This window comes from Podarcis raffonei, chromosome 4 (assembly GCF_027172205.1).
Source record: "Podarcis raffonei isolate rPodRaf1 chromosome 4, rPodRaf1.pri, whole genome shotgun sequence".
Taxonomy (NCBI): domain Eukaryota; kingdom Metazoa; phylum Chordata; class Lepidosauria; order Squamata; family Lacertidae; genus Podarcis; species Podarcis raffonei.
The window spans coordinates 22874861-22896102 of record NC_070605.1 but is presented as its reverse complement, the minus strand read 5'-3'; the positions used below and the strand labels follow the sequence as shown (position 1 = coordinate 22896102).

General features: G+C 43.7%; 1 protein-coding gene across 3 annotated transcripts; it reads left to right on the top strand.

Moving 5' to 3' along the window:
- Positions 1-3808: 3808 nt before the first annotated feature.
- MSANTD4 (Myb/SANT DNA binding domain containing 4 with coiled-coils) lies at positions 3809-10430 on the top strand. 3 transcript variants are annotated; one of them, XM_053385729.1, is made up of 3 exons: positions 3809-3910; positions 7731-8219; positions 9005-10430. In XM_053385729.1, exons 2-3 carry the CDS (start codon positions 7758-7760, stop codon positions 9578-9580), a joined length of 1038 nt encoding a protein of 345 aa, XP_053241704.1. In that variant the 5' UTR covers positions 3809-3910; positions 7731-7757; the 3' UTR covers positions 9581-10430. The 3 variants fall into 3 exon arrangements, with proteins under 3 accessions (XP_053241704.1, XP_053241706.1, XP_053241705.1); XM_053385731.1 differs by lacking the exon at positions 3809-3910 and adding an exon at positions 3921-3990; XM_053385730.1 differs by lacking the exon at positions 3809-3910 and adding an exon at positions 4084-4437.
- Positions 10431-21242: the final 10812 nt, after the last annotated feature.

The following is a 21242-nucleotide window of genomic DNA, read 5'->3' as shown; positions in this document are numbered from 1 at the left end:
GACATATCAAACTGCTTTAGAAAGTCCCCTCCACTCAAGTTTCAAAAGTAATTTGCTATACGCCATGGGGAGATGTATTGTTCAAGAAACACAGTCACTAGGGTATGCTGGACATGAGAAACTAGTGTTGTAGTTATTCAGATCCCAGCCTACATTATAATGTAGAAAGGAGTTGCATGCCAACGTATATGAATTTATTTGCACTAAAAATGTAACCACACCAAAACAGTTCTATTATTCTGGTATTGTATTAAAATATGGCATGACCTAATGAACATTTAATATATGTAATTTCTTCCTATGATCAGTTAATTGATTGAACTATTTGCTAACTGATCACTAGTTCAATAGATATTATTTTGCAATTACTGTATCACAAATGTCAGTGTCAAAATGTAATGCATTGTTTCTATACATTGTGTTTTTTATTTTCACTTTTACACTCCTCTGCCAAGTCCACTGGAGCAATCATCAGTGCGACACGGCACCTATGACCAAGTCTGCTACCTATAAAGGTATTGGAATCAGAACAGTCAATCTAGTTCTCATTGCTGTAAAAATGTTAATGGAAACTTTAGTATTACCCTGAGGAAAAGGGTTAGGTAAGACAGAAAAAACGATGATTGCTAAATAACTGACATTCAGAGTAAGAGATTTTGCTGTAGCACATAGTATGGGAAAGGGCACATCTACACAAAGTGGTTTGAATCATGTTCTGTTATTATAGCTTTCCTCAAAGCACCCTAGCAATTGTAATCTATTCCCCACACCCGAAAAAAATCTTTAGTCTCTTTGCAGACCCAGGGCTCAGTGATTTGGAGAGCTGTCACACACAAAAATATTGCACTTGTGCACATTCCAGCTCCCCATCTACAGTCCTTGGAGGAGGTGGGACTGTTATCCTTCTCCCTCATGGCACCTGAAGTGAGGGGTCCCCGTCAGCCCACCCCCTCAATTTGGGACATGTATTATCACCCTGAAGACGAAGGCTGATGATCAGTCCCTTCTAGCTAGCTCACCTGCTGCAATGGTGCCTGTTGCTCCTCCTTGAACACTACTCATCAGTGGTAGAGAATGGCCACCGCACCTGAGAGTTGAGCACTACATGTTGCTAAGCACGCCTCCCTGCTCCCAGAGTACTAGCTGCTACCTCTTTCTGCTGCTGCTCTGTCTTCTACATCTGAGGTACTTTTACTCCACCCAGTTTTTGAGGTTGGGTGAGGGTGTTTCTAGGGTCCAGAGCAAAATTGTTGAACTTCCTGCAATTTCCTGCTGCCACATTGGATTCTGCTCCTCCTTTTGGAGCTTCCTACTGGATCATCTGAATCACAGTTGCCTTCACTTTTTGCCAGAGGAAATGGCCCCACAGGTGTCACTGGGGTTCACTTTAGCTTCATTACTTTCGGGGGGGATCCTGGGCACCTGCCATTTTGAGGCAGGAACGTGTGGGGAAGGCTTTATTTTGACACAGGAGTGTTCTTGGTCATTTGACTGTAATTATCCCCAAAATCCCTGAAGGAAGTGGCGTCCCTGGTTAGCCATTGATATGCAGAAGGAAATAATCTTTAAAGTATTTGTAACCCTGCTACAAGCTACTTGAAGTGACAGAAATATGTTTGTACCTGTGTGAGAGCTGGGATATTCATTAATCTGCATAATAAAAACACTGAGCAGTTGAACTAGTATGTTAAGCTTCTGCTCTATCTCACAATGAAGAACCACCTCCGTATACCTAAATTTAGCATTTTCCTTACAATGAAGAATGAATGCTGCAGAGATTTCCTTCTGAATAAATGATTAAGCTCATTTTAACACTTACCTGAAAGTAAGTTCAGTTGTAATCAAAACTTTCAAGAAAATGTATTTGGGATTGGGGTGTAAAAATGAAAGGTGAGAAATAGTTATGATCAATGTTCAAAAGAATAATATAAGCTCTGGAAGTCATAGAAATGTTGCCTGATGGCATTCCCGCTTCTTAGCCCCAAATGGAGTGTGAAATATATACATTAAAACCCTAGGAAAGCTATAGAACCACCAAAACAAGTATGAACTCTAAAAACTTACTATTTAACGCCCAGGACCAGTATAAGGAAACTTTGACAGCCACTGCCACTCTCTCTGCTTGCTCACCCTCTATGTCTGGCCTGCACTGAGTGAAGTAAGTGATAGTGTTGATCACTTATAAAATGCTTTTCAACCCTTAGGTAAAGGTAAAGGGACCCCTGACCGTTAAGTCCAGTCGCGGATGACTCTGGGGTTGTGGCACTCATCTCGCTTTACTGGCCGAGGGAGCCGGCGTTTGTCCGCAGACTCACATCTGGCAAACCAGAGCAGCGCACGGAAACACTGTTTACCTTCCCGCCGGAGCAGTACCTATTTATCTACTTGAACTCTGACGTGCTTTTGAATTGCTAGGTTGGCAGGAGCAGGGACCAAGCAACGGGAGCTCACCCCATCGCAGGGATTCGAACCGCCGATCTTCTGATCTGCAAGCCCTAGGCTCTCTGGTTTAGACCACAGCGCCACCCACAACCCATTTTCAACCCTTGGGATACTGTTAAAATCAGACTTGCCTGCCTCCTCCCTCTGAGGGGGTGGGTCTACCAACCCCTTGCTTGCCTTCTCTTTGCACAAGGTTGCTGTCAGGATAAGGAGGGCGGGGCCAGGATGAAATAGCTGCTCTTTACAGAGAATTCTCCACTTGTTCACCCTCCCTCTTTTTGGAGGGAGAACCATGGGCCTGCTGCTACTGCCTTGCCCACAGTAAGGATGGGAGACCTATCTACGGCCTCCAAGATGATGTTGTCTTCCCAGCTCCCAGCCAATGCAAAGACATCGGAAGCTGCCAAATCAGACCTTTGGCCCACCTTGCTCAGCACTGTCAGCAGCTCTCCAGAGTTTCAAGAAGAAAGCCCTCCAGATTCTACCTGGGATTGAATTTGGGACCTCTTGCATTGCAAGACAGATGCTCTTCCCTATCTCCTCCATGTCCCTGCCACTACTCTCCCGAATTGAGTGATCATTTGCACACGAGCAAACTGAACACCCGAACACGGCACATGCTGCAAAGGTTTGGGACTTCTCCATTGCCGAGGATCGTAGGAGGCAAATGTCATCAGCCAATACTGTACGGGATGGGGTGTTCGTGCTGCAGTAGAAGTAGATGTGCGCAGGGAAATGCAAACACCAGCAACAACTGGCTACTTTGCAAACTACGAATGTGGCGTGCACAAATATTTGTACCCAATAAGTCATCACGAAGCTATTTTTTTTTAAAAAATGTTAGTTTATAAAGCATGTTCCCCCCTTTTGGATGTCCCCTCTCTTTGAAGCTGCAGAAGCGGGGATCGCACCCAACCCTTCCCGCTGCGCCGCTCAGGTAGGCGGCAACGCAGCGGGCAGCGGTACGCAACTTGCGCGTGCTCTGAGGTGATCCAATCCTTTCCACAGCGGTATCCCAAAAATCGCAAACGGGATCCATCGCCCTTTGCCCGCCCCCTTCCGTCCCGGTGAGGACTGACACGGGCGAAGGCCGACTCCTCCTCTGCGCCCCTACCTAGGGAAGGCCCACCGACTTCCCTCCCTCCTCCTCAACCCGCCGCCTCGCCTGCGCCAACTCACCCGCCCTTTCTCCCTCTCCTCCGAAGGCGCCGCGAAAACAACCGCCTCTTTTCGCCTCCTCCACCAATGACGGAAGCCATGCTCGTTGACAAGCAGCCGCCGCGACCAATAGGCGGGAGACGAGTCAGAACGCGAGAGAGAGCGAGCGAGCGAGCGAGTGGGGGCGTGGCGCTAGGGGCGTGGCGGGCAAAGTTGCGCGAGTTGGGGAAAGGAGGCGGTTGGAACCGTTGGGGAGCGCGAGCGGGTGGCGAGCGCGCGGCGCCGTCCAATCGGAGCGTCGCGTGGATGGGTGAGTGACAGGCGGCCGCGGCAGGCGGGTGGGGGTGGGTCAAAAGGCCGGCTGTTCGGAAGGGGGAGCGGTGCGCGCAGGTGAGTCGCTCTTGCGCTGCTGAGGGAAGGAGGAAGGAAGGAAGGGGAGGAGCCGCGTCCGCCTGTGAGGGAGCGCCGGGGTAGATCCCAGTTCCCTGCCGATCTTGTGTGTGTATGTGGGGGGGGGGAGATCGGCTCTTTTCCTCCGCCTTCTCCCACCCCTGCCTCCGTTCACGCGCCGCCGCTGTTTCCCTCACGGGCCTCCTTCCCCTCTTCCGCCATCGCGTGGCGTGGCCGGGGGGCGCCAGGTGCGCAGCCTCCCCGCGCCCCACCCGTTTTCCCGAGGAGAATATTCGCCGCCGACAACGCTTCGTAACATCTCCACACGTTCAAATTCAAAGCGGGGTGTATGTGTGTGTCTTGTGTGAAGGTGAACCGCGGCGGCCCCTCATTTCCCTCGTCCCCCGAAGGAGCCCCGAGGTGGTAGAATGGGCCGCGCCTGTCCTGGTGAGGGATGCTGCCGTCGCTATTGTCGTTGTGTTTTTGCTGTTTTGTTGGATTTAAATCCCCATTCTTCCTACCAGAGCCGTTGGAGTGGTGTGCGACGTGTATAAAACACAGTGGCTGCACCAAGGACTGCCTACTCGAAAGCTGAAGCAACAGCCCCGCTGAAGAGCAAGAGTTCATTTCCTAGGGCAGCTGAGGAGGGTTGCCTTCTGATACCTTATCTTCTTATTTCATCTTCTTGTTCCTCCCCCATATTCCTTTTTAGAATTATTCCTACATACCTGTTTGTAAACTGCTGCAAGATGGGAAATTGCACAATAGGTTCTGGGCCAAACTCTCACCCACAGTGCTTGTTTTCTCCTTGCAATGAGGTGGGTTTTTTTAAAAAGGGTGTCCTTTAAAAGTAGATTGAAACTTAGTGGTTGCATCACAAGTTTATGGAGAAAGTTGGCCATTAGGGCTATGCTGAGGTGGCGACTTCCTGATCAACGGCACCCAGAGCTAGTTTTCAAAACATCCTCCTCTGGGCACCTGTTCCAATCATACAAAGGCTCTCTGTTGCTCAACAACTTTGGCTGGATGCTCCCCCTAAAAAAAGGTGGTCAAGTTCCAGCATCTCTTTTTTATATAGAAAAAAAGCCACTTTATAAGTGTGATGCAGTCAGCTAACATAGGAAACAGGCAGCGTTGATCTCAGTGGGACTGTTTGAGTGGAGTTAGGATTGTGCTGGCCATATGAACATATGCTGATCAAAGCCCAGGCGTTGTATGGTGAAGAAGGGTAGCTCATACAGGATGGATGTTGTGCTTTCTCTTCCCCCTTAGACACTTTAAATATATATCATGTGCTTTCCCCATCTTTCTGATCATATTTGCAACATAGGATAGTATTGCTGGTCACCTGTTATTCAGTGTTCTTCACAACAGTATCAGCTGCAGCCCTTACTGCCTCTTGTAATCATTTGGAGAGTAAATTAACTCATGGAGAAGAAAAACCTGCCCGGTTCTGTTTACAAAGAAGTCTGTGTGATGTAGTTAACACTGAAGGTGCATGGACAAGGTACAGGTACAGTCCTTTGCCACAATCCACTCCTAAAATCATATGGAACCACTAGATTCTCCTGCCCAGTCAGGCATTCTCCTGCAGCTGATGACCTTCAGGGCTACATTCCTTTGGGGTAATTGGCTGAGTGCTTTATATGTGGGTGGAGGATAGAGGTGGAACCCAAAGTAGGCAAGGTACGACACTTCTCTCTCACTGTTAGCCCCATTTACCACCTTCTTGACAGCCTCATTAAATGAGGCTAACAGGTACAGGCTGCTCATCCCTCTTCTAGATGTCTGAAAAAAATAATAATTCAACCTCCAGTTCAATTTACAATTTGACCAGGGCAATCTGAGATGCAATCCAAAATGGATCCACGAATTACCCTCTCCCTAAACCCAAGGTTAAAATCTGGGATTTCCAGACTTCATTGACATCATCAGTTTATTCTCAGGTTTCTGTGATGCATCCCTCTGTAAGTGTACAGAGGGCACAGGATAAATTATTGGTATTTGCACACTGATCAATAGACTATTGGTAGTGGGATAAAGGTAAACTGTGAAGATTATTGTTGGATCTTGCAGCATAAACAAGTTGGAAATAAAACTTGTTGATGACATTCAATATTGACAGGTGGAATATACTAGAAAAGGAACACCAGATATATTTACAGAACATTGTGTTCTGTATTAGCTGTTGCTACCCAAGAGAGAGGTGCTGGAATTGCTGTGGACAGCTCCTTGGAAAGATGTAAAGCTTTTACATAATGTGTGTACAGACTTTTCAGTTTTCATTGGCTGTTGTAGATCTGGAAAAGTACTTTTTGGTTTTGAGGAAAGGCTGTGAAGTCAGTCTTTAGTTTTGCAATTAGGATCTTAAGAGAGGATAGACTGAAGAACATGAATGGATAGAAAAAATATTGAGGCAGCCAAAACTCTGCACAGTATTCCAAATGCATTTGTGCAAGAGATTTGTATAACAGCATTATATTGACAGTTTTATTTTCAGTTCCTCTCCTAATTATCCCTAGCATGGAATTTGTCTTTTTCACAGCTGCTGCACAATAGATCAACATCTTCGAACTATCCACTATGACACCAAGGTCTTGTGATAGAAAATTCATGATAGAAAATGGAACGCAAGGAGCTGCATTTGGGGCGGGAGATGGAGTTCTAAGAAGCTTCAACAGGATGTGGAAATAGCTCATCTCTATATATGCAGCATCTGTCTCTGCTTCTGAATTAACCTCTCTTCATTTCTAAAAATCATCAGCATTGGTATTTTTTTTTGGAAGAAAGCATAATATCAGGAGAAAGGTTTTATAAATTTAAAAATAAAAGCTTTCCCCATAGATCATTTGGTCCTTAGCTTTTAAACAGATTTTTCTCCTCAGTGATTGTCAAAATGGGAAAGAGCTTTTGAGAAGCAAACTTGAATTGTACAGTCACACAAATGTACACATTTCAGAGCAGGCTATTGCCACATTTGCAACTGGCATATGGAAGTTAAGAACAGCAGAAGAACCTTTCAGTGTAAAGCCAAAGAACCATGTAGTCCAGCATCCTGTTTTCTACAGTGTTTCACCAAGTGCTTTTGGGAAGCCCAAAACCAGGTAATGAAGGCAATGGACTTTCCCTACTGTCCCAAAACTGAGTATATACCACAGCAAATGGTATTTAAAAGTAAGCTACCTGGAAGTTTCCCTTAGCTGTTGTGGTGAATAAGCCATTGATAAATCTATCATTGATAGATTTTAAAGGCATCTAGGCCAGTGAGCATTGCCACATCTTGTGAAACCTGGTGGCTTTTGCATTCTATAAATAAAAACTGGATACCTCAAAGATTCACATTAGACAATTGATTGCCTGATGTCTTTGAAGTACTATATCTTTTTTACAAATAGCATCCACTAACACTTATTTTGAAGAGAAACCAATAGTATCTTCCATACTATTGCGTAAATATTATTACACAATTGGTTGTCTTGTCTAAACCTCTAAGGTTTCCTCCCATTTTGTTCCTTTATTAGATGCTTTTATTTTTATTTAATTGAGCTGATTTTAGTTCATTGGTTAAAATTCAGTCTTTGCATATTTCTCGATGGCATTTACTTTCTTTGCTCTTTGCATTTATGAAAGATAAGAGGAAAAGCTGAACTAGTGAAACAAGATCTCACTGCAGGAACAAGCTGAATTGCGGGGTGATTGTTAAGGAACATAGCAAATCACTAATCTCTTGTCTGCTACAGGAAGAAGTACATTGAAAGCTGAAGAAGATGAAACAGCTAAAAAGGAAAAGGAAAAGCAATTTTAGTGTTCAGGAAACTCAAACACTACTTAAAGAAATCCGAAAAAGGAGAGAAGTGCTTTTTTCTAAACAATTAAATACAACCATTAATGAGATGAAGCGGAAGGCTTGGGAGGAAATAGCAGAATGTGTTAATGCTGTTGGTGAAGGAGAGCAGAGGACAGGGACAGAAGTCAAAAGGCGATACCTCGATTGGAGGGCCCTTATGAAACGGAAGCGACTTAATGCCAACATAAAGCTTGTGGGTGCTGGCTTTCACCTTCCATCATCTGATTTGGATGATTCTCTCAACGAAGATATTGATGAGAAACTTGGGTTTCCAACTGAAGCTGGTTTTGAATGGCAGAATATTACAGACTTTAGAGAAGCAGGTGGATCATTAACAGAAATAAAAGTGGAAGAAGAGGAGGAGGATCCACAGAGTTTTGAAGTAAGTAGTTTCTTCATGGTAAGTATATTTTATTTGTATGCTTTCCTTCTGTAAAATTTCCTAGCTCAGCTACTGTATAATTTCCAGTCCTTAGTGACAACTCACTCTGTTGTCTCCTAGAATTGAAGCGAAATCACCTATACAGAGCAATACTAAAATAAGGTTACCAGACGTCCCTGTTCCCAGGGACAGTCCCTGGATTTACAAATCAATCCCCATACAAAATCCATTGAAGTTGAAAAGTGTCCCTGGATTCATTGAAAAAATCTGGTAACCTTATACTAAAATCTGACTGAAGGCCCACTGATGGGTCATTGGAAGCAGTGTAAGTGCCACTCAAAGGCCTGCTGGCAGGATGGTATGTATGGCATTGGGGCCCCCATGAGGAAAACTCTGCAGGCATAGACGTTATGCCAACAGTCTTATGCCAGTGGTGAGACCACAAGAGGGCAAGTCAGGGTAGCTAAAGAGCTGCAATATCCTCAGACCTCTTGTCCATTAGACCTGTCCCTAAAAAGGGCCAGCAGGTTTAGGAAGTTGCAGAACACCACAGGGCCCCACCCCAAGATAGGATTGCTCTGCCCATTGCTCAATCTGCACAAAGTTTGGATAACAATGAAACACGTAGGTGAGATCTTAATGTGCTCTTCCAAAGGCTCACAAAAATCTTAGTCTGAGGGCCTCTCTCAGAAGCTATATAAAGTTTTGCCTTGCCTTTCCTACAGCTGATAGGTGTATCTTTACCTAGTGCAGAACATCATTAAATTGCTAATTGATTTTCTTAGTTTCCTATTGAGGAAGAAGAGGAGATTCTGTCCTCAGTGTTGCCAGATTCTAAAAGGGAAAGTGACCTTCCTGATTTCACTCACATCGAAGAGTTTGGCAATCTAAGCTCTGCTCAAGCTAGGCTGGCCTATGAAGATTCTCATCTGCTGATTAGCCTTGAAAAACAGAAGCTGGAGTTAGAGAAACAGCGACTGGATATCGAAGCAGAACGCCTGCAAGTGGAGAAGGAGCGTCTGCAGATCGAAAAAGAGCGATTACGACACATTGACCTGGAGCATGAGAGGCTTCAACTGGAAAAGGAGAGATTACAAATAGAGCGAGAGAAACTGAGGCTTGAGGCTTTGCATGCTGAGAAACCTGTGCTGGAAAATGACCCCAGCCAGTCAGAAAAACCTGCCTTGCAACCTCTGGATCTAGAAACTGAAAAACTAAAAATTGAAAAGGAGCGCTTACAGCTCGAGAAGGAGAGGCTGCAGTTCTTGAAGTTTGAATCAGAGAAATTGCAAATCGAAAAAGAACGTTTGCAAGTGGAGAAGGAGCGCCTTCGAATTCAGAGGGAAGGGCACCTGCAATGAACTTGGAGAAACCATGATTAACAATGCTGTGCTTTGTTTGTTCTTCCTCCCTTTTTTCTTTTTGAAAGGGTAGCTTGGTTTCAGTAAAAGTGTTGGATAGTCTGGTTGTCAAAGCGTTTCACCATCCAAGAGAATCCTGCTTTCCATTGCTTTGATACTGTGATGCTTACATCTTGACAGTACTTCTTTTTCCATTGCCAGAGTTGAACATTAATGTGTTCAAGTTTAAAAGAAGCTAAGGAATGGTGCTCAGTAAGTCAGTGTGCCTGTGTAAATGGAGCTTATGTGTGAAATTGCATTTCAGTGTAAGAGAAGTGTTAAATGTCCTCTTGCATTCTCTGTTGTATAGATTTGCCTCCACATTAAGCATCAAGGCTTAGCTGTATCCTGTCCTTCTTAAGAGTGTTATTCTAAATCCATAGGAGCTTTCAACACAAATTTGCATTTGATCTAAAGGAATGAGATTAAAAGTAGGCCTTATGCTTTACATAGCGTTAACCATGAAAGTAATGCCTTTAAAATGAGGTGTGTTCTTCTCTAGAGAAATGTTGAAAGGTCAGACTTTGAGGCTCTCAGTAGTTTTCCTACTCAACTATGTTTGTTAGTAGAAAAAAGAATAAATGAAGCTTCATGTATGAAAATACAGATTTCACCATTTATTTCCAAGCCAGACTTTAGAACCTCTGGCTTCTGTAGATAGCTTTGGTGGCCCACTTTGACATTGAAGTGTTTGAGCAGAAATATATCTTGTGGGATTTACATAGATTATTTGTACATGTCAGTTTATTTATATCACTATGTAATTACTTTTATTTTGCAAATAAACTGTTATTTTTTCTTACTGAAATAAGCGTGTGACTCTACAGTGGGAGGACAATTGGGTGTGTTGCAGATTCCTGTTCCTATTCCCTGTTAATCAAATCATTTTAAAGAATCAAGGCTTTGAGTCTTGGTAATATTAAAGTTCGTCCACTTCATCTGGCTGGTGCTTGGCCAGTACCAAAACACAAGCAAACCTGCGTAGTTGGTGTGACAGCTGGATGAGGAGTGGGACAGAGTGCTTTTCACTGTTGCTTCTGCCATCTGTGTTTGTGACCTTCAGCTGATGAGTCAGAAACCACTAGTGGGTCGTAGTCTGATCCAAGGTGGGTCACAACAGGCGCACTGTCACCATGTCAAGAGATTAAGAAATGGGTCTTCAAATAGACATTTGGGTTAAAAGTGGGTCCCAAGTGAAGGCAACAAGAATTGGACTAATCAGTCAAAGTTGTATGTCATAGGTATTACCAAATAAAGTCATACTTCAGTATATGAAGCCACTGATCCTAGTGTTCCCATATGTAACTGAAGTTTTCCAAGTGGCAACAAATTCCGTTGGTTTAGCAATCCTCTTCAAAACCTTAAGATGATGGACTCTTTTTTTCTGAGGCAACTTAGATCTGTGTTGATGGGAGCTCTGGTAGGTGCAACCAACATTAGTTAATTTTGGGTAAGTTTATATCCAAACAAAAAAAATGACTGCTCACTGGTAACAGGGTGGTGTTAAAGGAATGTAGTACTTCGCTGCTGTCACTGAGCAACGAGAAAGATGTGCCCATACCCTTACAAGCTGAAGATTGCTGGAGTGGCACACAATTGGTGAATGACAAGCTGCACACACAGGCAGCATTTCACCAGTTGTGCACTGAGATGGTGCTACTCTGCCTTCCAGCAATGCATGCTGGAATAGGGGTATGGTGAAGGGGTTTCTCTGCCCCTCGGTTGTTACTTGGTGTGACAGCGTATTACACCACTCCTCCATGAATTACCACTGTTGTCTTGAGTGCCTTTGCTACTCTTTGAACCTGCTTTAATTCCTTGAGTAACTGGGCTGTGGTATACTGTGCCTGGTTTCCATTCCCCACCCCACCCTATAATTGTACTATTCAATCATTAGTCAGTTGGATCATAAGGCGTAGAGTTGCCAATTCATTTCATGCTGTGTAATGCAATGCTTTAAAGTCTGTAATTACATTACACAAGGCTTATGATCCATCCTGAGATAGCTTGCTCTTGATGGATAGCACCATCAAGGAGAGCAGAAGAGCTAGAATGAGATGGGGAAAGAGTACAATTTTAATTTGACTCGTCTGTTTAGGAGTTTGAATACTGCTTTTCAGTGGGATAGTTATCTGCTGGATAAGAAGATTAAGGGAATAAGAACTACCAGAGTTTCACACTCTAAAAGTTAATTTAGCTGTTTTAAAGTTCTAGTTAAGAGTGCTGTTAGGTGATCATTTTCACAAATGAAAATCCATGTTTAATAGAAACACAATTCATTCTGTCACAAACAAGCCATATACTCCTAGCTGGGAATCATCATACACTTTCAACCTGATTGCAACAGTCTCCCATTTGGAGTAGTGGTTCAGATAAATAATCTGGCCATGAAGTGGCCATTCAATGAGGCTTGTGCATAGGCTTCTGGTCCTTTGTAGCAGTTTGGGCATTTCCACTGATGTTTACATTGGAGCCTGCTGATTGCCATTACTTGGTTTTCAAGTGAGTGGTACGGGGTGAGTTTACATCATAATTTTTATGTTAACAGAATATATCCTTACCAGTAGAATGATGGGAACATCTGTCTCTAGGCATGGATGGATGGATCTCTGCAACTTGTTTTCTCTTGCCACCCTAGGCAAATTATTAAGCGGTAGATTTCCCAGGGCATGATAAACCCAGCAATGACTTAAAGGCAAACAGGGTTCAAGCCCATGAAGAACTAAGGCCTTATATGAATAATAATTTGCTAATGGTAGTTATAACTGCCATGGTGGATAGGATATTCAGTGATGCCCAAATACTTTCATATATGGACACTGGCAATTATATGCCACCAGTTATCAATGGAAACCAGTGTGGTGTAATGGATAGAGTTAAGGCTGAGATGCCACTGAGACTTGTGTTTTGTGGCTCATAAATTTTGATTTCAGGGACTTTTACCATTTAAACAGGTGAACATTGATTATTCTCTGACTCCAAGCTGGAGAAAAATGCAGTTCCTTCTCTCTCTAATATACTCATCACACAATTCCTGCTATCCACCATCCAGACACCCATATCCCAAGATTGATGCTCCGGCATAGTATGTGAAAGGAGGGAGTTCTCTACCTTGCAGATGCCCAACTGAGAAACAACTTTCCTTCTTTCCTTTCTCCTGTTTGCTACCAGAACAATAGAAAGCAAGAGGGTGGGAGGGAAAAAGAACGAGTCCGAAGAAGTTTTAAAGTCCATCAGACTGTGGGGTCTGTTGGCTTGGCAGGGTCCAAATTGATTTAGATTGTATAGGCTTATGTTGAGCTGTTTCCCCATTTTTTGAGATGGGGAATAGCTTGGTTTACTCTGAGCCATTCTCCAACATGGGAGCCCACCTATTACTAACAAACATGAAACATGAATCTCTATTTGTGAACTTGGACTAGTTGCTATCTCTTGACCTCATCTCTTGGATCTGAAGAGAAAATGGGGGGGGGCAAATCTGCACTACCCCGAGCCCCTGAACCCCAGTGGATGGGACAAAAATATAAGCAATACATACACATCATCTCCAGTATTTATTGTTGCAAAACACTATCTGCTAGAAGCACATCAGATGATCATCCACATAATGGAACTACTGTGTGTCAGAATAGCTCCTTAGTGAGGTAATTCACCACCGATAATATTTCGCTTCACACATTGGGCCCAAGAGCTAAACTGATATGCACTATGCTATATTTTTTGTTTTAAAACTCGGGTGTCTATAATCCTGCTGAAAACATCAACCCTTTCAAAGCCCTTTCATCTTGGTGAAAAATAAATCACCTTGGAGAGCCAATCTTAGAAGTCTTTACATTTTAATATTTGCTGCTAATGAATGCTGATGTCTTAGATTGCCCTGGAGCCTGAACTCCTCTATTTATTCACAGAGCAGACTTTGAATAGCTGACAGCAGAGGTATTTTGTCTGCAGCATTCTGACAGCCTGCTTCCTTTCAAGTCTAAGGAAATGTGGGAGAAACTCACATCTCAAGCACCCATGTCAATCTGGAGCAGGACTATGTAATACGACATTTACACCTGAGCAAGTTATGAATCCAGCATATTGATTTAGCACACCCACTCATGCTGGGTAGGATGGAGAGAGTTCATGCATTTATGAACCAAAGATGCAGTAGCACACACGGCAACCCCACAGTATATATGCAGTGTGTGATGTGAACGTTGTGTGAGTACAAAGTAGGCCCATTTGATGCAATACCTTCATAATCGGTTAACTTATCCCAGAGCCTTTAGGGGAACTGAATTTTTCTAAAGCCAGAACTGCTATGTAAAACATTCATGCTTTAAACAGATGCAAATCCCAGCTCCTCACAGCCGTTCCCAGTTTTAGGAAATGTTTTTCCCTGGGTAAATGTTGCTTCTCACCAGTTTCCCCCTTAGTGTGACAATTGGCAATGTATGTGTCCACTTCTGCTTTAACGCAAACTTCTTCTACCCCAAAACCAAATTAATTCAACTCTGGGCAGCGTACACAGCAGTCCTTGTCTTGCTAGCACCCTAGAAGTCTGTATACAAATATGTCGCTACGGTGGTAATTTTTATATTTACTGTATTTAGCGGATGTGGGTGGCGCTGTGGTCTAAACCACAGCCTGTTGGGCTTGCTGATTGTAAGGTTGGCAATTAGAACCCCCACAACAAGGTGAGCTCCCATTGCTCTGTCCCTGCTCCTGCCAACCTAGCAGTTCAAAGCCTACCAGTGCAAGCAGATAAATAGGTACTGCTACGGCAGAAAGATAACAGTGTTTCCGTGCGCTCTGGTTTCCGCCATCGTGTCCCATTGCACAAGAAGCAGTTTAGTCATGCTGGCCACATGACCCGGAAAGCTGTCTGCGGACAAACATTGGCTTCCTTGGCCTGAAAGCGAGGTGAGTGCCACACCCCATAGTTGCCTTTGACTGGACTTAACCATCCAGGGGTCCTTTACCTTTACTTTTTTACCTTATTTATTATAAGCACTTGTCTCGGTAGTGTTAAACTAGCAGGCTTTTGAGCTGAACAGAGCTCTTGTCCAGAGAGGCTCGAAACAATGCAGCCTTTCCCTATCAGGCTCTGCTTGGATTTATCCAAAAGTTTAAATCTAGCATGCAATCCGAGGAAATTATTATATAGGAGTCAACATTAGAAGTTAACTGAAAAAGGTAGCCCTTGAGTTTTACCTGTCTCACCTCTGCAATGTGTCGTTCAGTTTGGCTTTGTTCCTGACACCCTGACATGGAGCTTTCTTCACTTCACGCCACTGTCTGTGTCATTAACTAGGTAGTGACATAAGGACCTGAAATATGTTAAACTGCACATTTCTTTTGTGGGGAGGGATGTTGCTGCAGTGAAATGAAATGACTGCCTTGTGCCCTCTCCTCCCCACCCACCCCAAAATCACATCCCCCCATATATACATATTGCTTGACAGAACACGTATGTTACAAATATTATAATGCACAGATACACAAAATTATATATACAAATAAAGCAAATGAAAAATGAAAATAAAACAAGCTGGACAAACTACAAGCACATTGTGATGTTTGACATGATGTTCTCTACATGTCTCCAGATCTATCCTCCCCAAGTCGTCCTCCTCAGTCTTTTCCTCATCCACTTGTGTTGAGTCACTCTCCTTCATCTTCCCCATATCTCCACTATATAATATCTCTTATTTTGTACCATGCCCAGGACCCAGGCTACACATTGCATCTTCTAACGGAGGGATGCTGTTCCTGAACTTCTTAGGGGGGTAGAACTACTAAGAGGGTCTCCTCTGCTGCTTAGGGCTATAAGCAGTAAGGTGAGCACCTTGAATTGAACCAGAAACCAACTGGCAACCAATGCAGCTGGTTTTAAACAGGGATTGTGCTTTTGGACTATAATACCTATCATTCCGGACTACAGAACATGCTGGGTGGTGCTGATGGGAGTCATAGTGCAGCAACATTTGGAGAACCACAGATTTCACATCCCATAAATTGCTCTATGGAATAAGGCGCGGGTGGGGAAACTTTTGGCCTCACAGGCTTTCTGATTTAGGAAAGGTTTTGTACTGACTCCTGCTGAGCAGAGCAGGGTTTAACCCTCTTGGTGGAGGGAAATTAAATCCTGTTGCTTTGGCTGCATCCACAGCCCACACAGAATTGAATTTAGCCCATCAGCTGACAGCACCCACTCATTGGAGTAACCTCAGCTCATTGACAGGTGAAAAAAATGGCCTCATGGACCAAACTGGAACCGCTGATGGACCCAGATCATCTTGTGGTAAGGGATCCTAACTATTGTACCAGGAAGGAAAGATTTTCTGCAGAGTTTCACCCCAGTTTGGACAGTATATCTGTGGTACATGCAACATATTACCTGGCACTTGTAATTCCCTAACTTCTGCTATCTTTTTTCAGTCTAATGCAGATTGTAAGTCTCCTAAACAAGGACTTGACTGCTCTGCAGGGAGGGTTTAGAACACTATTAATATTATATCAAAATCAAATAGTAGCTGGAATGGTAGCAGCTGTATGTTTGACCTATACTGCAAATGCAGAAAGTACTTTGGTCCCATTTTCCAAGGAATTTCATAGCATATCCTTTCACCCTTCAGTGTAAAGAAGGTGAGGAAGAATTAGCTCAAAATGGAAACAACTTTTGTTATAAATTTGCAGCACTGTACAGAAATACAAAATAGCAGCATTAGAGGCAGTTTTTAATTCCAAAGTTGTTGATGTGTGCATATCAGCAGCTGCATGGATTTGAGGAGTGTTTCTCTGACCCAAAGACTTTGATAAGGGCATGTCCTGTTTTGCTTTTTCAGATGTTGCAAGCGGTGGCCTTAGAGGGACATTTGAGGCACTGTGTTTGTGCTGAGAGCAGCAGAAGATCTGCCTCATTTGTTACTTTCATACATCTTTACAATAAAACATGAAATAACTATTGTCATCCACAAACGTTTTCCAGAATGGGTTTCCACAGGGGGAGGGGGGAGTGGAGAGAGAGAGAACTCACATTTTGTTGAGTAAAAATAAAACTAATTACCTGATTGGACTGACATTATGGAAATAGATCATAACCATAATTTCTAAACTTTTGTGTCTGTAAGATGGCTTGCTCTGGACTTTGCTCATGTGACACTGCAATATTGTGATCTGAATAAAAATATATTAATGATGCTACCAAAACAGTTGGTTATTACGTGGAGCCCAAAAATGGCACGCCTGTATCAAGTTCTTCCACTCCTGTACTGTGTAGTGCTGCCTATCATGCTGCTCTCCAGATCTGTTTCCCAAACTGCTTTTTTCTTCAATGAAGCCCATCCCTCTGTCCAACCTGGCTTGGTGTAAGGGTGTAGTTCTGCCTACAGACAACTATCCATGCAAGCGAAGGGAGTAGAGGTCTTGGAGAAGTGGAATCTTACGCATTTAAACGTTTTTCACAGCCCCAAAGTTTTGTTTTTCAGTGTCCCTTGCTGTATGTTTCTTTATGTCTTGGGATGACAGAATTTGGAGTAATTTTGGGTGCTTCTAAGAAGTACTGCTAGCTGAATGTGTTGTCATTTTGGCATTCTGGAATGTAGCATTTCAACCTGCAGAGGGTTCCACAAACAGCATGAAGACCTACAGTCTGCACAAGTTTTTTCCTTTGGACATTACGAGATGTACCAACAACGACATGCAGAAATGGCTGGGGGTTTGGCTTGGATGTAAGGACTGAACTTGCTGTTAGTTGTCTTGGAGAATTAGCATTGGAAATCTAAAACCATGTGGGTCTCCTAAGAAACTTGGTTCTATATTCTTCAAACGGAGGGGTGGGGAGATCCTGAATTGGGCATCAGAGTATATTTTTCATACTCCAATATTCTTGCAGGGATATATCAATTACTAGCCCAATGCAGGATTTATTAACAGCACAGTTCTTCCTTGGGTTGCACAAACGGAAAAGAAAGAAAGGCATGGATCCCCTTCAACCCATGCTCTTTTTCTGCTAGACCAGGTGGCAGGGATTGGAAGGGCAGAGGGCATTCATACTACCCCAATAATCCAATAAGAGAATTAGGTGGCACCTACATTTTGTGTTGAGAGACATAGCACAGCCTTTCCTTAAGCTACGGATTTGCTGTTGAGAAGAGGGGGAAACTGTTACAAATAGAACACAAAAACGCTGCATGCAGATGTACACAAATTGAGTAGTAAATCCATCGCATAAGTACATGTTGTTTAGATGTACAATTTCCCTTTCTGGATTGGGGTCAGGGGAAGCTAGTTCTCAATTTCCAGCAAAATCTGGCTGCTCATATTGCTGATTGACTGACAACTAACCCATCTTCCTTTCTTCCCCTAAGACTGAGTCTCTCTTTGTGTGTTTTTATAAGTTGCAGAATGCACATTTAACTGAATCAAGGTACCTTTGGTCCTTTTTTTAAAAAGAAAAGATAGGTAGCCCTTCTGAACCATAGGGAATCAAGACAGACTACCAAATCAGTATTTGAGTCTGACCAATATGTCCATCAAGTAGGTTGTGATAGCAAGGGAAGCTGAGCTCAAACTGTAGCAGGGGGAAATATGGATCCGGTCCCAATTTGCATGCATGCTTGTCTTGGGATAAATGACAAATGCAACCAACCCATTCCATTAATAAGCAGTGTTTGTGTGGCCAGAAAGAAAGATAGCTCAGGAAAGTGAAAAATTCTTCCCCCCGAGTCTTGGATAGAAGCAACCAAGGGGCCACACATCAACTGTGAATGTTTTACGTAAATCCAGAATTTCACAACAGTCTCTAGCTGTTAGTAGCTGCCACCTGCCTGCCACAGCTCAGCCGTAGAGCACCTGGGTTCCAGGTTCAATCCCTGACATCTCCAGGCTGGGAGAGACCCATGATTGAAACCCTGGAGAGCTACTGCCTGCCAGTGTAGACAATACTGGGTTAAATAGACCAAGAGTCCATTTAGAAGTCTTACTTTGTGACTGCCTGTCTTCTGTTGGGGCTTTGCGTATGATGAAATCCTGCACATGTGCAGCCAAAAGCCAAGAAAGTGGTTTAGGGACCAGAACCTCAGCAGGGTGTGGACTGTGCTTCGTGACATCTCAGAAGCCAGGGAAATTGCTGAACATAGTTTCCAGTGCTTGGCAGTGGGCTTCAGTGCCTTACAAAGCCCGAAGCGGGGACCCTTAAAAATCACAGGCGGTGAAGCCTGTGAGCGTGGTGACTCGGCGGGCACCATTTGCGCCCCCCAAGCTGTGAAGGAGCCTTTTTAAAGGCTCCGGAACAGGGAATTGGTGAGCAGCGCAGTGCTGAGAGTAGACTGCTTCTTCTGCGGAGTGAAGCCGCATTGCCATTGTCGGAGAGCGCTGACTTCTTCTTGTGAGCAATCGGACTGTAAAGTAACAACCCGTGAGTAGTACGAAAATTGGATCTTTAAAGAATTTTTATGAATTAGGCACGATCGGGGAAGGTTTAAACAGGAAGTCCGCCTCCCCGTCTTGTAAATAATTTAAAGTAAAGGACCTGCTAACTAGGGTCGAGAGAACTCTCTTCTTTTTGGTTAAGGATTTTAATTTCACGGTTTGGCAGTATAAGAAATCTTACTGGAAGATAAAGAACAAATTTTGGGAGCTGAAGTGTCACCCCCCCCCCCGGACCCGGGAGCGCCCCGTGAGAGAGCCTGTTGATGAGGTATTGAAGAGTTTGACAGCTGTCAAATTAGCTGTCAAGACGGAAAAAGAGAACTTTGTCTTCCTTGTTTCTGCTGGTTACAATTTGGAAATACTTGATACAATTTGAAAATAAGGAAGAGCTGATACAAACTAATTTGACTTTTGGATTTGAGCTGAAAGGAATACTAAGGAACCAAAATCCCTCTAGAGGGGGTTTTGGGACATTACAAGAATGGCTGGAGGGAAAATCCAGATGGAACTGGACAGAGCATTTGTTCTCTTGGGAAAGATACAAGGCCAACTTGATGTTTTGGCTACAAGTGTTACAACTCTGGACTTAACAGTAAACAATATTATTGAGTTTGATAAGGATTTGAATCAGGAAGCCTATTCAACTGGGCAAACAGAGAATTTCGAGAGCTTTGAGAATATGGAGAAGGAGACAGATGTTGTTTTTGAAGAAAAAGAAGAAGGAGCTGTAATTCTGCAGGTCCCAAAGGAGAGCTTGAGGCCTGACATGATGGCAATAAAGGAAGATAAAAATTTGATGTGGAAAGTCTGGCCTGAATTGGAGACTGAAAAATGGAAAGATCTCCTTATGTGGAGATCTGAAGACCCAAGGATTATAAATTTGATTGAGGAAGTCGGAGCTTTCGGGACATTTGGTTTTGAAAGGAGTAAGAAACAAGATTTGGAGTACCCCATAGGCTCCACTTTTAAGTATGGAGGCCTGGCTGGAAGAAACATGGATCCTGTTGGACTGGAGCCTCTCCGAGATTTGGTGTTCAATATTAAGGACTATCAAAAAGACCGGCAGAGAGGAACTGAGAGAGAATTAAGAGCCTCGGATATGAGATCTCCAGGCTGGACTTCCGGGTTAGCGCCATCGGCTAATGGCGGATTCCCTCCGAGCTCCGGAGGGAATCGGCTCCGTAGGAGTTGGGTCTTGCCGCGGCGGCAACGCGGGGACCCTCAGAAACCACAGGCGCTGAAGCCTGTGGACCTGGTGACTCGGCGGGCACCATAAGCGCCCCCCGACCCACGAAGGAGCCTTTTTAAAGGCTTCGGAGTGGGGGACGGGGTGAGCGGCGCGGTGCTGAGAGTCTATTGCTTCTCCTGCGGAGTGAAGCCGCGCTGCCATGGCCGGAGAGCACTGACTTTTTCTTGTGATTTGGACCTAAAAACAACAACCCGTGAGTAGTACGGAATTTGGATTTGTAAAGGAAATTTCTTTTGAATTAGGCACGATCGGGGAAGACGTAAACAGGAAGCCAGTCTCCCCGTTCTGTAAACAACCTAAAACAAGGACCTGCTAACTAAGGTCGTGAGAACTCTTTCTTTTATTGGGCAAAAGACATTAATTTCACGATTTGGCACTACAAGTAATTGTACTGGAGGATAAGAGCTAATTTTGAGCTGAGGTACCACCACCCCTCAGATCCGGGAGTGATCCGCGAGAAAGCCTGTTGGAAAGGTACTGAAGAATTTGACAGCTGTCAAACTAGCTGTGAAGACGGAAAAAGGGAACTTTGTTTCTACTGCTTCTGCTGGTTATATCTGTAACAATTTGATTATACTTTGTTGAAAATAAGGAAGAACTGATACAAACTAACTTGACTTTTGGATTTGAACTGTAAGGAACACTAAGTAACCAAAATCCCTCTAGAGGGGGTTTGGGATATTACAAGAATGGCTGAAGGAAGGGAAATTCAAGCTAAGTTGGACAGAGTTTTTGTTCTCTTGGGAAAGCTACAAGGCCAAGTGGATGTTTTGACTACAAATGTGGAAACTCTGGACTTAACAGTAAACAAATTCATTGAATTTGATAAGGATTTGACCCAGGAAGCCTATGCAGCTGGCCAAGAAGAGAAACTTGAGAGATTTGAGAGTGAGGGGAAAGAAGTATATGTTGTTCCGGAAGAAAAGGAAGGAGAAGCTGTAATGTTGTTAAAGA